This window comes from Carassius gibelio, chromosome B15 (genome assembly GCF_023724105.1).
Source record: "Carassius gibelio isolate Cgi1373 ecotype wild population from Czech Republic chromosome B15, carGib1.2-hapl.c, whole genome shotgun sequence".
Taxonomy (NCBI): Eukaryota; Metazoa; Chordata; class Actinopteri; order Cypriniformes; family Cyprinidae; genus Carassius; species Carassius gibelio.
In genome coordinates this window covers 15,801,550-15,819,069 of record NC_068410.1, presented here as the reverse complement: position 1 = coordinate 15,819,069, position 17,520 = coordinate 15,801,550, and the positions used below count along the sequence as shown (strand labels likewise).

At 36.9% G+C, this 17,520-nt stretch overlaps 1 protein-coding gene across 1 annotated transcript in view; it reads right to left on the bottom strand.

The window, feature by feature from the left end:
• Positions 1-584: 584 nt before the first annotated feature.
• The window catches only part of zbtb16b (zinc finger and BTB domain containing 16b), a 51,524-nt gene continuing 34,588 nt past the window's right edge, over positions 585-17,520 (bottom strand). Inside the window, exons 5-7 of the mRNA XM_052576034.1 lie at positions 12,884-13,054; positions 7,801-7,968; positions 585-5,982 (exon numbers count right to left, since the gene is read on the bottom strand). Of these exons, the coding sequence (XP_052431994.1) occupies positions 5,753-5,982; positions 7,801-7,968; positions 12,884-13,054 (569 nt within the window). The 3' untranslated portion in view covers positions 585-5,752. The remainder of the gene's footprint in view (positions 5,983-7,800; positions 7,969-12,883; positions 13,055-17,520) is intronic.

Below are 17,520 nucleotides of genomic sequence, written 5' to 3'. Positions count from 1 at the left end.
GACTAGTAACATGCTGAAGTTTTTGTAGTAGAAAGACTGAAATAACATTCTCTTGTACAACATACTCCAACAATCTTTGTTTTATTTACAATTGTATTATTTATTTATTTATTTTAAAATCTTTTTAAAAGTAGTTCACATTCAGATCTTAATGGGAAATGTTACTGTTGTTGATTCATTTAATTTATTCACCATCTTTCATATATTGTATGTCACAATGTTTATTTGAAGGAACCATCTATTGACGATTTGCTTTGGTTTTACAAAATGTACCTCCCGGTTGTCCACTGCCCTTAAGGAGTAGTGTAACTGGGGAAATAAAGGCAATGATGTAACTTCATGAGAAATAAAGTGTATTCTATTAAGAAATAGATTGGAAATGTTTGTTAGTGTCGAGTTCAAGTTGCCACTAGAGGGCGTAATCCCCAAACACAACTGTAGAGGCCCTTAAACCCAACACTCCCATAGCCTACTGTTAATGAAACAAAAATCATCATATCCCACGCCATATCCCCTGCTAAAAAAGGAACAGTTCTCACACAGAAAGCGACAAACGGTGAAGAAATACTCTCAGTCTCATGACATTTCTGTTTACAAGTTTATTTTTGAACACTGACGTACACAGAGATGTGTCTGAACCCACATAGAGAAGGGAAAGGGAATCTACACCTCTATCTGCAGCATCAAATTCACCACACAGTGCTTCAAAACAGCATCTCTATGCTGAAACAAAGAGAACAAAAACCCTACAATGCTATAATACAAAATCTATGCACAAAACAAAGTAACAATAATTGGGCACCTTTTAAAAGTTACACAACGAACTGGTGCTGAGGTAGACAATACAATAAAGTAAAACACAACGAATGTAAAACCATTTCGACACCAAGAACACAGTCTTGTCACTAGAACAAGGCAAATGGAGCGAAAATGGCCATTTGGTCCCATGTGGATCCTCAGTCCGAGTATTAATTTGTGTAACAATGGCACAAATATGGGCGCACTGAGTGACATGGCTACTTCCTGTCGGAGAGCAAAGTAAAACACAGTGATACAGCAGCAGGGATGCCAAGTTTTCACTTCAATGCTGACTTGTAGATTTATTGCTTGTGGGGACTGAAAAGGGGATTACAAAACTAAATGTAGTAGCCATAATGGATAAAAAAATGAAGAGTGTAGGTGTTTATCCTAAAATTGATATCTATAATGTTCTGTGAGTAAAGTGAAGGCATCCCTGATTGCCTAAGAGCACAGTTCATATCAAGGTGACTTTGCATAAAGACAAAAATACAGGGCAGATGATGTATCAAATCATTTACAGGGTGTCTGTCAGAGCACCTCTTTGTTGCTAACCGGTGCATGTATTTAACACTGAACAAGTCGACCACATTGACTTACACTGCACACACAAGGACCAGTACAGACCGTATACTGTAGGTGACTCTTATCTTACAGTGAGCGGTGAACACGATACAAACACACAGATAGCTTTATTTTTCATGTCTTACAGGTCGCTTGTGCTCCTTTGACCTACAGCTCTTGGCATTAGTTCACTCACAGTCATTTTATACTCAAAATGTGGAATCATCATCATCATTGTATGAACTGACACCCAGCAGCAATAACTACAATATGTTTTTACAAACATCTACTACTTGTATATGTTTAACATTGTAAAATAAGCACAAGGAAACAATTTTCCACGCAAATCAAGAACAAGCACAAATGCAAAAGATACTGTCAAAATATTTGCCTCACTCAAAATGAAAAAAAGATAAAGAAAAAAGAACGGGTCGCACAATACCCCATACAAAAATACAACATATTCCCTTATCAAAGTGCCGTGTTTGGCTCTTGTCGAGAGATTTATTTTCACAGAAAATCACCTATTTGTTTTTGTCTTCTCTAGCAAACTTTTCCACGTAACTGCAAGCATCAGTACAACATCTCTGATGACTTACCGCTTGAACAATTTTCACATAAAAACATCATTTTTATTCACATTGTTTCAAGTTTATCCCCTCAAGTATCTAATAACTAAACATTTTCTCAATGCTATTCTAAAATCATCTAGAATGTATGCATCTACCCCTTTCAGGCTGAATACGTTTTATCGTAAGGAGTGTAAATATAATGACAAATTAACTGTTTTTTTTTCTGTCTTTTTTTTTCCTAGTGAATGGAAACATAAGAGTGGGTGTGAATGAAAATGCTAGTTACAAGCGAAACAAAAATGTGCTTTTGCTTTAGTGCAAAACTGAGAGCAGAGTAGAGGTAGCCCTGAAACTAAAGGCCGAGAGGCAGATATGCACACTAGTACTATGCTTAACGCTAAAACAACACCAAATAATTTACAGACCCAGACGGAATCAGCATTTAAGATGTGGTCACATTAGCAAATTTCAGAATCATTTCATAAGTGAAAAAGTTGTATTGTCAATACTGTAGTGATGGGTGAATTTTAAATGAATGCACGCTACTTATATGAAAAACAAAAGATTTTTAGAGAATAGACGTTAAGCATGAAGTGGTGAAAGAGAAACAAGTTAGTCTGATAGTGTTGCATTCAACCCTGTACCAAACCCATCTCTCATTGTGTCACTGTTTAGCCTCTGGTTTGCCTGTGCAGGTTCATGTGATTTGGAGGAGGTGTGGATTTGGAGATTGATTTACAGGGAGGGTGGGATCTTATGCTTTCAAAGCTAGCTTTCTCTTGCTAGCCTCTCCGAAATCACCTACCCTACCTTTAAACTCGTTACAAAATCTGTACAAGTGTTAATGTTTTGCTCTCACATGAAATTCCTGATCATTTAGATTGTATTTTTATTTTATTTTTTTAAGTGACTGGTTTTCCAACCTGATCTTACGAGAAAAGGTAACTCTTTTATGAGATGGCATTTTCGTATGAATGAGTATAATGTGGTTCATATGAAAATGTTCGATTTAAAAAAAATATGAATTTCAGCCTGTTGCGAAACTTGCGTGTATGGAAATCTTTCGCCCTCATGTAAAGTTCCTGATCAGGTTGATTCTTATTGAAATGACTGCATTTATAACCTGATCTCATGAAAAAAAGGTAACTATTTGACGAGGGGGTGATTTCGTATGAATGTGTATGATGTAGGGCTGTCCTCGACTAAATATTTTTTGGTTGATTAGCAGTTGTTCATTAGTCGACTAATCGCACATTTATTAATAAACCATTTAAATCATTATAATGAGCTTATAATAGTCATATAAAGCTTGCCAAAGTGCACTGCAAAGGTCAATGATTATGAATGTCAGGAAAAAACAGTAATGAGGCTATACACTATAGTGTTTTCTTTCACTTCTTTTCAGCAGTGGATGTGCCTGTGTGTGCGTTTCATACGGATTACATAATATTGAATTTGTGTTTTAATAGGTTCATTTGAAAGTAGACATTTCGCTCTCTATAGATCTGTAAGGCAAGTATACAAACTTTTGGAGTTTCACGCTCAATTCCACAAACAGAGATGGCAGATAGCGCATCCTATTTGCTTTCATTATTTTACAAAAGCGCAATGTTTTGTTGTTATTGTGAGTGCCCACAAACTTTACCAATTCTAAAGATAGTTTACTCTTATCTGTATGACCAAAAATGTCAAAGTATTTTAGGAGTAGGCTACGTGAGCGCACCGGCGCCTCCATCTGTCACGCAGTGAGCATTACTGTTCCGCTTCAACATCAGATTGAGTGGCCATGTAAAGTTTCCTCTTCTGGTTGACTAACGGTTAGTCGATTGATATGGGACAACCCTAGTATGATGTGATTCCCAAAATGGGTATCTTTCACTCTTATGTAAGACTAGATTTCCAACCTGATCTCATAAGAAAACATAAGTATTTTATTTGGAGGTGATTTTGTATGAATTTGAACAATTTGTTTGGTGCATAAATTGATGATTTTTAGAAAAATACGCAAGCATGAAGTTCCACCCCTGAACTAAACCATCAATGGGTGTAAGCAGAGCATACAAACAGTGTAAATAAGATTGAGATTGTACAAACTGCACACCAAAAATTAAATCGATACATATTGCCATGAGTTATTTTGATTTTGCCTGTTGATATATGCCAAACAAAAGGCAAATGTGACCACATCTTTACAATTTAAGTAGTGCAGAATAGATTTAAACATAGTAAAATGCCTTAATGTAAAGTACTAAAGTACTACAGTCTTATTGATAGATAAAACATTTATCAATTAACCAAAACATAAACATAAGGGGCAGCAAATATGTAGAATGTTGCGAACAAATGTTCCAATTGTCTCTCAAATTTCTCTCCGATTTCAATTGGGCCTGATGATGTGGCATTCTTAATGCGTTGTACAGCTCTTAAACAAAGCTCAGCAGGAAATGAGAGAAAAAGTCTAGAACAAAAATAAATCTAGCATGTGAGGTAACACAATTAGGCAATTCAAGTAAAACATTCAAACAGAGATGACAGAGCACAAACTACAACGGTGAGCTAACTACAGATATCCTCAGCAGAAGACTGCAGAAACATACTGCATTGCGGTTTGTAAATGTAAAAAATAATCTCTTTTTAATTCATAATTTGATTTATGAGTACGATATTAACATTTCATAAGACTAAAATGCCTGTAGTTGCAAAACTGTGATTTTGTCATGTAACCATGTGAACATAAAAAAAGAAATCAACTGATATGCTGTACTATTTGGTGCGAAAGTGACTGAAATGCAAGCAAATCACAGAGATTCACCTCTCCGGCTTCGTCTGAATGCACTAAATGCAGAAATGGTGCTGAAAACAACAAAAAACGGCCCTCTGAAAATCTGAAAGTGCACAGTGTAGTTATTTAAGATTGAATACATGTCCCTGAACATCCACTGCAGTTGCTTGGCAGCACAATTTGGATGTACCACTGAGAAAAGCTGTTTTGTTAAGCACTTTATTACACTTTAAAGAAAATGACTAATGGGTCCAACTCTGTGCATATTCCCGCATGGATTTATACATGAAAAAAAAAAAAAAACTTGAAAATTGAGGACTGGAGAGCCTAATAATGAACTTAAGGGAGCAATTTATTGAAAAAAGAAATAATTTCATTCACTAATGTGTTTAGCTCCTCTATTCCTGTGTGTGTGTGAGAGTTTTCAGCTTTGGTCCATGTTTTTATTAGACTCAGAATAGCTCCATTAAGACTCCATGAAATTAAAATAGGAGGCTTTGAGTCCATGTGTGTTAGCTTTGAGGTTGCTAGCGTATTCTAAACGTTGACCTTTAACGGATATGCATTTAAAAATATGGTTGTGATGTAACTGAACCCTACTGGATGATCCCTATGACAGATTTCTTGGGGTCTTAAAAATTTATGGCTTATGTGTCTTTCATGGAGGAAAAAAAATGACGGGAATCCTTATTTGAATAAAATACTACAATTATGATCATGCAGTGAATTTCTCCAATCAACAAGGTGGAATGCAGACAAATGGATTCTCGTCATAGTGGTGGACTGTCCTAACACTTTCTCAAAATTCCCATCCCTCATATAACATTTCCATTTCATAAACATATGTTAGTGCAGTTACATCCTAAACATGTGCACAAATGCATGTCACAAACAAAAGGGCAAACAAATCCACATCAAATTTCATCACTTTGACCACGCCCCCTCACTGTCTTTGGCCTGGACCAAAAGCAAACCTTCAGGTGAATTGTCCTTGAGTGCATCTCGCCACTTTCTCATTCGGTTCTGTCGGCCCATCTCACACGTAGCAGAGGTACAGGTAGGTCTTCTCTATCCTCCAGTCTGGGGGCACGTCCTCGGGCTTGTGGGTCTTCATGTGCTTCTGCATGGACGAGAGGCTGGGGCAGTACTCCTGGCAGATGATGCACTGGTAGGGCGAAGCGCCATTGTGGGTACGCAGGTGTTTGATCATGGCGGAGTAGTCCCGTGAGCGCTGGTGGCACAGCTTGCACTCAAACGGCTTCTCACCTGCGGAGGACAAGTACAGGATATTACAAACTACCAACAATGTGAAAATGACAGAAACGGCTGTGTTGATTAAAGACAGCATGAAATGGGAATCACAGCTCATATTACTTCCATAATATGATGCATAATGTTCAAATTTGTTCCACAGTGATTATTTTTAACTAAAAGTAAAAAATTAAATTCTAAAAAATAAAATAAACATTAAAAGTAAGAATAAATCAAAAAAATGTTAACTGAAAAATTGCAAATACACAACAAATTACTTTACTTAAAATTAAGTAACTATATATGAAATAAAAATAATGAAATGATAAAAATCAGGAATAAAATTTGTTAAACTAGTTAAAATGAAAAATTATAAAAAATAAAAACAGTCAATACACAAATATAATCTAATTCAAAATAATAAAATAAATAATAAAAACTATTCACAAAAACTATATACTGTAGTACTACAACAGTGATATTGAAATAAAACAACTAAATATAAACTTATAACTATAAATAAAATAATTAAAAAAACAGCTAAACTAGTTAAACTAATTAAAAACTAGTTAAAAATAAAAACAGAAAATATACATATAAAATCGAATTCAAAATACAATTAATAAAAAAGTACTGTAAACAAAAATGCAGTTCATACATACAGTATAGTGATTTAACAGAACCTATACTATAATGATGATCGTTCTGATTTTTTAAATAAAATTCATTTTTATGAAATAATTAAATTCTTGAAAAGAAAACCTTTCAAGCAGTTCCCTTTATGCATACATTTTGTTTAGAAAATGTAAAAATAAATTGAATAAAAATATAAGAAACTGAAAAAAAAAAGTCTGTTAAAGACAATTAAATTATATCACAGAGTAACCCCTGCAGACACCCAAAACTGGCCAATAAGACTCTTAAAATATCAGATCTTTTTACCTTAATTAATAATTCATGATATTTGTAAAACATACTTTTAATCTTGAAAAATATATTTTAAATCTTAATAATTGAAAATTGAATGATGACAAATAATGTAAAAAGGCCGGTACTGATGAAAGATTGTCACGATAGCAACAGCTTCAAGATTTCACCAGCTAGCTCTGCTTCCTGTCTGATTAGGTGAAGTTAACCTGCCACCTGCTGTCCAGGATGGGAATGACAGGTGTGTAGATCCGTGGGTGTGCAGCCTGCCACTGAGCACAGCAAACCGAGTATTGATCCGCCATTGACAGCAAGTGTAAATGTCAGTGCTTCTCTGGCTGGTTGTGTGAAGGAGCAGTGGCCTTTCAGCCAAGAGTTTCTGCTCTTGTTATCTTCACCTGCCCGGTCTCGTGGCCACAGCCCCGCTTGACACAAAGACAGCAATTATTTGACAGGCCTCCTGATAGGTTTGCTTTAGCAGCTGCCTTATTGAGGGCCAGAGAGCAGCAGCAATCAGCCTGTAATTCCAGCTCAGCCGAAAGATTTAATATGCCACTGTGGTGAGACCACGACAGAACAAAATAGATACAAGGAATTTAATCTAGTGTGGCCCTGTAAATGTCAAGATCAGAATTCTTCGGTGTAAAACTACAGTCCTAGAATGTAATTCAATTCATTTATCATTTTATAAAGCTGTTGCCTTGTTTTATTATATCATATTTGCTAGAAGGCAGTACGCTGGCTCAGCCGTGTCAAATATCTCCAACCTGGAAGAGCAGGTCAATGTGTTCCCGGTGTGTGTCTATTAACCTGTGAGCTTCTATAGCTTTGGGAATCACTGCTGAAGTGAAGCGGTCATCAGATGAGGTGAGATGCTGTAACAGATTTGGAAGGAATGTGGCTGACCTGTGTGGATGCGGTAGTGGGTCTCCAGCTGGTGCTTGAGGCTGAACTTCTTGCCGCAGCCGTTACATTCATAAGGCTTCTCTCCGGTGTGGATGCGCTTGTGACCCTTCAGAGTGCTCTCGTCACGGAAGCAGCTCCCGCAGAACTCACACTCGAATGGGTGGTCACCTGCCGTGCAGAGAGACAACGATAAAGTTATTCATCTGAACGCATTTTCAATCGGGAGATGCTAGAAAGCATTTGATTGGAGAACAAGCTATTTCCAGCACCACTTTTCAGTAGAAGAGAATGGGAATGAATAATAAATAAAAAAGAGAGCGGTACTAGTGTTTTATCAGCGATTCACGAACAAATGATGCTTATGAGTCGGTTCTTTTAAAAGAATACAAAACACACAGCACCACAGCCCCTTCTTTTTATATGCATTATTTTGATGATCACTTTACTTTATTATTGAAATTGCATTTTTCCTCTCTTTTGTTTTTATGGTCCTGGACAGATCAAATATTTGTTTGTATATGTTTTTGTGCTGGCAAAAAAAAAAAAAAAAAAAAAATGATTCAGTCTGAATTACTGGACTGAATAATTTACAGAATAAGCAACAATTAACTTCTTATGCAAAAATGGACAGAAATCAAATAATTCAGAACTAAAAGAATTAAAAAATAAAATAAAAAGATTGAGTATGAATTACTGTATTGAGTAATTTATTTAGAATAAGCAATTTAGAATTAGCAAGATTTTTTAGGTAAAAATGGACAATAACCAAATAAATCAGAACTAAATCAAATTGATCAGTGTTATTTTAGCATTAATTATATACTATTAGTTTCATTTGTATGTATTTCAGTAGTAGTTTCAGTAATTTTTGAACTTTAAACATATTTTATTTCAGTAAGCTGTCCAGGCGACTTAGCATTTTTTTATTTATTTAAACTTATTATATTTTACATTTTCATCTAGTATATAAATTTTATTTTCTTTAAATAATATCACTTATTCCAAATAATAAAAATATTTTTAATAGATTTACTTTCAAAACGTTTAAGAATAACAAATTGAATTTTAAAAAAATCACGTCAAATTGAATCAAATCAAGTGCTTCCTAAAAACTAGAATTGAACTGAATCTTTATCAATACCCAGCTCTATGTGTACATGGTTTCTAGCTGGTTAAAGCTGGTCATAGTTTACATCTAGTCATTTAGCAGATGCTTTTATCCAAAGCGACTTACAAATGAGGACAATGGAAGCAATCAAAATCAACAAAAGAGCAATGATATACAAATGCTATAAGACTGAGTTAGATGAATGCATCGTTGGTTGACTAGTTGCACTCCAAGCCGGTGGGTCTTAAGGCAACCTGTTTGAACCGGTTAACCACATTTCAAAACATAACATAAAAATAATAATAATAATAATAATAACTTAGTTTGCTATGATCTGGAATTTCCAGTCGATCCCTATTAAGCAAGAAGACTAACATTTCCTTCGCGATCACAAAGAACTGTTTTATCGACACAGGCAGAGACTTGCACTCAGATGACAGAGTTATTAATATCGAGTAAACATCACAAGGTGCTGAAAGGGAATCATCCAGCACATTTCCCTCCGCCGGCTGTTCTAATGTCAGTGATCAGTACGAGTCTGATATATAGTGATTTCAAACGCCGGCCGATTGCTAATTGCTTTCCCACTCTGACTAACAGCCCCTCATATCATTTCCTCAGACAGCAGCGGCATATAACGCTCGCAATATTTAATACATTTCAGCCCGGGTGGCGTGGCTTTAAAGTCCTCGGCGGTGACCTATGCTCTTCATTATCTCCCTGTCCAAGTGCTAGCCGTGCTCGGGAATAAATTGCATCTCTTGTTATGTTCCGTCATGCTCCGACTTAAACCCTCCTCTTAAGAAACAATGCAGAAATTCCCCCGAGCACGTTCTCTAAGCCAATCACAACCCGCCATTCACATTCAAATACACTTCTGCCGGAGATGAATGGGTTTCTATCTGGGCCGAGAAAAAAAAAAAAAGCAGACTGGGAGAGATGAGATCCCTAGTGAACAGATATGAGATGATAGATAGAGTGGCAGTCTTTATGCATCTGTATCAACTTATCCGATGCACCTTCTGAAAGCCCTCCAGCCTGTCTGTCATTAAAGTTAATTGCCCAGAGGCGGGCAGCAGGCAGGCCAGACTCACAGCACCACAGGCATGCTAATGCGCTAACGCCGTCTACTGCGTCTGCATTCTGAACACATCACTGACTATTCATTGGAGGAAATATCCACAGGTAACAGCTTTGGTGCAGTTCCACGTTTGAAAGGCTATTATTGTGCAGACAATGTCGAACTGGAAGTTAAACGCGCATATGCAAGTGTTTATTGACAGTGGTACATTTTAGGTTACACACCACTGTTCCATATTAAATAAAAAGCAGCGAGTTTTACATAAGCATTGTTAAATATTGAATAAGCCTGACAAAATGGCTTGAAAGTCAAGGCCGAACGACCTGCAGAGACTGTCTGTGCCATAAGCAATGTGAGCTTTGTGCTCTGTACCATCAAACACAGCTGTGAACATAGACAGCCGCCACTGTCTGCAAATGGCCTGGCAGTGAAATGGAGAGCGAACAGGAATGGCATATTAATGAGAACATGTGCAGAATGAAGAGAAGAGCAACTGGAGACGCACATAGCCCATTGTTTGATTTGCCCCTTGCGTTGTAAATACAATGCAGATGGTGTGAAATATAAAGGTGGATGTTGCAGGAGCCCAGGTATTACTTGTTTACATTTAAGGGTCTTTTTATGTATTACTTATGGTTTTGTTTTTTTTGGATCATGAAATATTTTAGCTGGAAAGACTAGTAGAGCTGATGATTTATGCCGGTTAGTGCTGGTAGATCAATATCATTGTTGTTTACCAGCCAAAATGCTGATTAAAATGCCCTTTTTTTCTTTTTCTTTTTCTGATGATGCTAAATAACCAATCATGCTACACTCTTATAAATAAAGGTTCTTTATTCACATTGATGGTTCCATTAAGAACCTTTAACATACATGAAATCTTTCCATTCTACAAAAGGTTCTGTATAGTGGAAGAAGTTCTTTGGATTTGTACAGTGTTCACAACATGGTTCTATTGAGAACTGTTTACTAAAAGAGTCTTTGGTTCTTTTATGGCACTGCAGCAATAATAGCATCCAAAACACAACATATAATGACAGTTGTATGCTAATTGGATTTACACCTACATCTCAACAAGCTCTTTTTAATTTCATGGGTTTTAAATAGCATTTTTTATTTAATAAAGAGCAAATTGTGACCTAAAAATTGCAACCATACGTCAAGAGACCTTCAAATATGACCTCAAATATTTCTCTTTAAATTCTTCCAAATTTGATGAAAATATAGCTCTTACTGTATAAATGTTGTCTCATTATATTCTGCTTTTTATTTGAGGATAAACATCTCAAGAGCACAATCTTAATATCATCAATGAGTCTCCTAGGATTTGAAAGGAGTTCCAAGTTGCCAAAATGATAGGGTTTTGGCTTTGTTTTCCTATTGATTTTTTGTCTACAGTTCTTACACATTATATGTCGGCATATTTGCATCGCTTTGAACGATCTCTGTCCCATTTTATTGCACATCGCAACTGGTCGATCATGTACAATGCCTGTATATTATTGGTCAGTACTTTTCAGGTATTACCTTAAACAACTATGAAATCACTCGTAAAAGCAAGACAAAACCTGGACATTTTTGACAATACAGAAATGAACTCTTGAGATGCGGTGCAAACACCACAATTTCAGCAAGTTTATACTCTTGTCTTCAAGCTGTATAAAAACTCCTGCAATTCAAGTACAGAGAAATTGAAATAGCCACAGAAGTTGACATTTACTCAGACTGTTAGGAACGTCAGAATGTCCTTTCAGATGTTGTTCTGGAAAAGCTCATGTACCCAGCAGTCTGTGGCGAGATGGAATGCATACTTAATGCCCCGACTCTTTAAAAAAAACAACCTCACTTCATTTCTGGCTCCTCTTATCAAAAATTTACATGTTGAGTCTAGACTTCAATCTTACTGGTATTTCAGGTCAGACAGAGAAAGCAAAAGTGAGAGGAAGATGCACTCTTGCAAGTAAATGGAGTAGGGGAAATTTTGTGCTCTTTCTGTTCACTGCCAGACCAGAGATTCAATCATCTCTGTGTGCCTAGTTATAAGGGAAAAACAGAGATAAGATGCTTGTACAAAGTACACTGATATAGTCTGTTCTAACCAATTTTAATGGATGATGATTCATATGTATTCAATTTCTAGCTAATATTTAATTGAGCATGTTTATATTTTGTAATCCTACCTGTTCCACTGAAAATAATCTCAGTGCCACCTTACCAAACATCCTTCTTCCACCTAAATAAAAGTCGTTATTTGGTTGTTTGATCATTCAATACTCACACTCAGAAATTCTCATAGTGTAGAATGGGAAAAAAGGTCAGGTTTGACCTAGTGTCTGTAATAGAGGGTCTTGACTTATGCTTAAAGTTACCCTGAAAGAAACCACGGGGAGAAAGAGGGAGATGAGGTAGAGAAAGAGACAAAAGACTGTCAGAAGATAGTTTGAGTCTCAGATGGGCCGCCCACAGACTGTAGAGAGACCAAGTTTTTGTTTACAAGTTACCACACTGGAAAAAGACACTGGATTGACAAAGTCAAGATTTTGCCACTGAATATTTATTTCAAAGTGGAGTTTCAGTAAGCCGAAGACATTCTAGCCATCGTTTGCGCAAACTAGTATAAGCATTAACATTTTTGTGTAAGATATTAGGCCCATTTCTGAGGCATAAATGTCATGATATGCACCTGACTTTATCGATACTCAAAAATCTGGTTCAACTGAGGATATGTAAGAGGTTTATATGAGCCTGTTCCTCCTGAACTGTTTGAAACTTTGCCACATCTCAGCTTGTGGCCCGCTTGCCCTTTTCTGCATTACATGGAGGTGTGAAGCCGTTAATGTGGTTTTAGATGACTCAGATACTGGCGGTGAGAGTGATGTTCAGGTAAATCTCACCTGTGTGCGAGCGAAGATGGCGTTTGAGCGCCGTGTGGCTCGGGAAGGTGCGCTCGCACTCGCTGCAGACGTAGCTGCGCATGCCGGCATGAATCTCCATGTGCTGCTGCAAAGCCTTCTGGGTCTGGAAACGCTTTCCACATAGGAGACAAAACACGGCCATGTCTGAGCCTGAAGATGAGAGACAAAACGAGGGAAGGCTTAATTAGTGTTTAGTGCAAAGGATGCAGAATCTGGATTTCATCCATTTTGTTGTTAAGTACGTTTTAGCAAAACGAATGAATTGGTCCAAGTGTTTCAAAATGGATGGGATTGAAGAGACCTAGATGTATTGTTTTAGTTTCTCTTTTTACACACACATACAAAAAAGAAGAAAAAAAATACTGTGCTTTCAGTATCTATGGCCAATCAATAATGTATCTTTCAAGTAAAGCTGTGTCTAATTTAAAATCTTTGTGAAAGCCCAGTGGTGGGCTCGTGAACAGCAGGCCGGGATTGACTTCTCACTCAATCAATCAGCATTTACGACAGAGCTCAGAGTAAAAAAAAAAAGCATTAGTGCCTGAGACACATAAAAATGAACCTCTACACTTCACTGACAGCTCGTCTGTAATGTGAGTTTGGTGTAAATGTACTTAGACAAGTTGTCCAATTTCTCTTCCCTTCTCTCCAAGTTTAAGAGCCGACATTGATTACGAAGGGGCCGGGAGAAGAAATTCAACCTTGAAAACTTTGTTCACTAAGATCAATGATACAAAAGTAACAAGTTTCAGAACTGTTGTTATTAAAAAAAGAAAGGCATTTGCAAGAATGTAAAAAGAATGGAAAAAGGAAGCATTTTCTGTTCGAGGATAAAAAAAAATAAAAAAAGCAGAGGCAAAACATTCAAGGCAAATCTCGCTGTGAAATACCGCAGAAATACAAATGATGACACGTTCTTGAGCTTCATTATATCAGACACATAACAGATATTTGTGTTGTCAGCTCTTTTCAGAAGAAAAAAATAACCGAGGCAATCCAGCACGGCCATAAATATATGAGACGACTGTGGTAAAGAAAGAGACAGCGCGAGGGGAAGAGAGAGAGAGGGAGCTTAACTTCACTACTGTTTAATGTCTTTAGGAATAATTTACCTCTACAACTCCAACTATTTATACCATCACTCAGCTCCTCTGAGAGCATCCCCCTGCTTCTATTTTGCCTCATTCTTCTCTCTCTCTGTCTCCCTCTGTCTCCCTCGTTCTCTGTGTCTAGCTCCCAGCAGAGCTTTAATGGTTCTGAAGTGGCTGACAGAGTAGCTTAAGCCGGGTGAATAGGACTGTTAATGGAGCTAGCTCCTCTCTCAGAGTGAGTGTCAGAGACTCGGCTCTCCTCAGCAGCTGCTCTGCTCTGTTTCCCCGAGACTGCAGAGCTGTCCGTTACCCACACTACACCTCACCCAGACGAAAGAGCTGTGTCACCCACTACTCCTGCATGTCAAAATGATGAGATGATTGTAAAACAGTTGAAGTTTTCTGCTGGGTTTTTCAACATAAAGACATCAGGGTTGGGCGAAATACAATCGTTAATAATCGCCTCCCTTTCAATTGATGAATGGAAATGTGAATTGAATTGCGCTGCTCACAAGCTGTTCTCCATTCTACTGTACCATTCTAAATTGGAATTTGAAGTGAAACTGCAGGAAGAGGAATTTAGTCAAATAATTCAAACATTAACACAGTAATGACAATTGAATTTCATAAGTTTTAACAAGCTTTGTAATTAAAAAGTATCACATTTTCCAAAAAAAAAAAAAAATGTTTCTTTAGCAGCAAATAAGCATAATACAATAATTTCTGCTGGATCATGTGACACTGAAGACTGATACTGAAAATACAGCTTTTCATTTTAAAGTATATTCAAATAGAAAGCAGTTATTTTAAATTACAGTAATATTTAATAACAGGACTGTATTTTTGATTAAGAAAAAGAACAAAATTCAGCTTTGATGAACATATAAGAGACTTGTTTCATAGACATAGCACAGTCCTACCAACCGCTAACTTTTGACCAGTAGTACATATAAAATAAACATAAACACTTATTTGTTTTACATTAAATACTAATATAAGAATAAGAAAACAAAATATAATGCTTTTTTTTCATAAATACAGCCTTCAGATTAATCAGAATTAAGTAGAAAGCCGTGTGATAACATAATAAAAAGTTTTTTATATCTTGTAGCTTTTAAATTTAACATCAATATATATATACTGTATACTATGATATGATACATATGGGCTTTCAGAAATGAAGAAAGGATCAAATGGAGGTGAAAAATTGAAGTTGGGTGGTTTGGCTCATCGTGTGGTGCATGTGAGTGGGGTCAGAGGTCAGGAGCGCAGAAGGCAGATGTGAGAATAGAGAAAGGACCCACCTGTCCCAGAATGCAATGACGAGAAAACAAAAATATCATTGAGCGCTGTAAAATAATCTCTAGATGAGATTGAGTTGATATGTTTCATACATAAATTCTGTTTATATGGTTGTGTGGATGGAAAGCATTTAGTACAAACCAGTAACTCCATGTAATTTTTGCCAGTTTCGAAAAAAAAAAAAAACAATTTCAAATGCTCCAGGTAATACTTAAAATGCTCAAGTTATTTTATTACTTAGGCTTAATCTGAAACATGATTAAAAGTAATGGCAATACAAGCCAACACCATAATGAAGAAAAACTCATCATCTAATAACCATTTGGTCAAGACATGGAGCTCAAAAGGCCACGAACGCATGTTTTTCTCTGTTGTGTCTAAGATATTCCTTTAGCCCTGCTTATGTAGAATTAATGAAGATACACTCTCTTGAAGATAACACATTAATCATAAAGCACGCTTTAAAAAATTCATATAAAGCACCGGCTCCTATTTCACATGCAGAACCAGAGCCACCTTCCCACATCACACCTGAACTTTAATGTCAAAACTTCATTTAAACAGATTAAACGGCATTATCCGGCGGAGAACATCTTTGCCTCTTGAAAACGAAAACACACAAGAAGCCGAGACTGTCTGTTCTGGTCCAATATCATTTACAATGGAGAGAGAGAGAGAGGCTGCATGATTCTCGCCGATTCTTACAAATCCCCTTTAATCAGATATGAGAGGAACAGAGACGAGAGCGCGGGGGGAGGATGAGCATTAGCAAACACGAGGCTGTTCGCTGCTTCATTGGCATTCGAGTGGGGTTAGAGTGCTGCATTTAAAATGCTGCCTGATGAGGACTACAAAATCAAACCATTTGTTACCACTATTGAGGAGCCTGCAGGCAACAGGCAATTAAATTGGAATTAGTGCAGGGAGATCAGATACAGATGATTCACACACAGAGAGGAGGAGCTGTCAAAGCCCTAGTTTCATTTCGTTTGGAGGGGACAAATACTTTAAGAGTAAACACATTTATCCCTCTGGCTTGCAAGCTCACCAGCCGCAGTGAATATAACTCTGCCATTATTCCGAACTGGATGCGATTTACTAACATGGATTGTAAATACAAGAAACAAACATGCGTCTCAAGAATAGGATAAACACATCATCACTGCAATGACTGTGCTGGCTCCAAATCAAAGCAGCAGTGTAGCATTTCTACAGCACCAAATGAGAAAATAATGTCTCCTGTCTGCCACAGTTCAGGCCTAAGGCGCTCTAATATACCTGGAATTGGCATTCCCATCATCTCAATGGCAGTTGCTCTGCTGGAGCATGTAGGATTGGATAAATAGGCTGGATTTCTGTTAGCTTTGCTTCATGGGAAATTTGGAAGTTTGTTTTTAGTGAATCACCTGAGATGTAAATGTCATGTGATAGATAACAGAATATTATGTTTGAAAATGTAAAGCTGTTTATTTATTAACAAATATTTCTGATACCTGCAGCATGATTATGTGAACATTTCTGAGCAGCAAAAGCGATAGATCTGTAAAACAATATATTTTGTGAGAGGGCCGTGTGTTATCACTTCCCAAACAATTCAAAATCATAAACTACAAAGTATAAAAAAACAAAAAAACGATGCTTATGCTGCATTCTTTTCTGTTAAAAATAACAGTGAACAGTGGTTTGTGAAAGTCTTAGGCCCACCCCAAATGCTCTCATTGGTTGAGACGCATGATGACACCCATCCCAAACCAGTACTGATCAACATCCCACCCCTCCTGTGACCCATGGTTTGACTGAATGTGTATTCAGAGCCAGTGAGCAACGGACTTTCATAATAATAAAAAAACTGCATTATTGCACAATAAAATAATTGTCTGCATTAATCAATTAATACGATAATGTGATAACTTGTCCAGCCCTAATATATATATATATACATACTATTAAGCAGCAAAACTGTTTTAATCACTGATGCAATATTCACAGAGTTATTGGGTCACGTTTTTTCCCTTTTTTCCAAACCGCGACAAACGCCAGTCTCCCTTTTTTGCAGAATGTGATATATCCACTCAACCAATCACAGCACACCATTCCACACACTTTAGAAAGTAATGGCAGCACTTTGAATACACTCCTCATCTTAGTTTTCCTCATCTACTTTGTACCTTTTGATCAATAAATAAGGGCTGCATGATAAATCGCATGTGACTGGCATCAGCT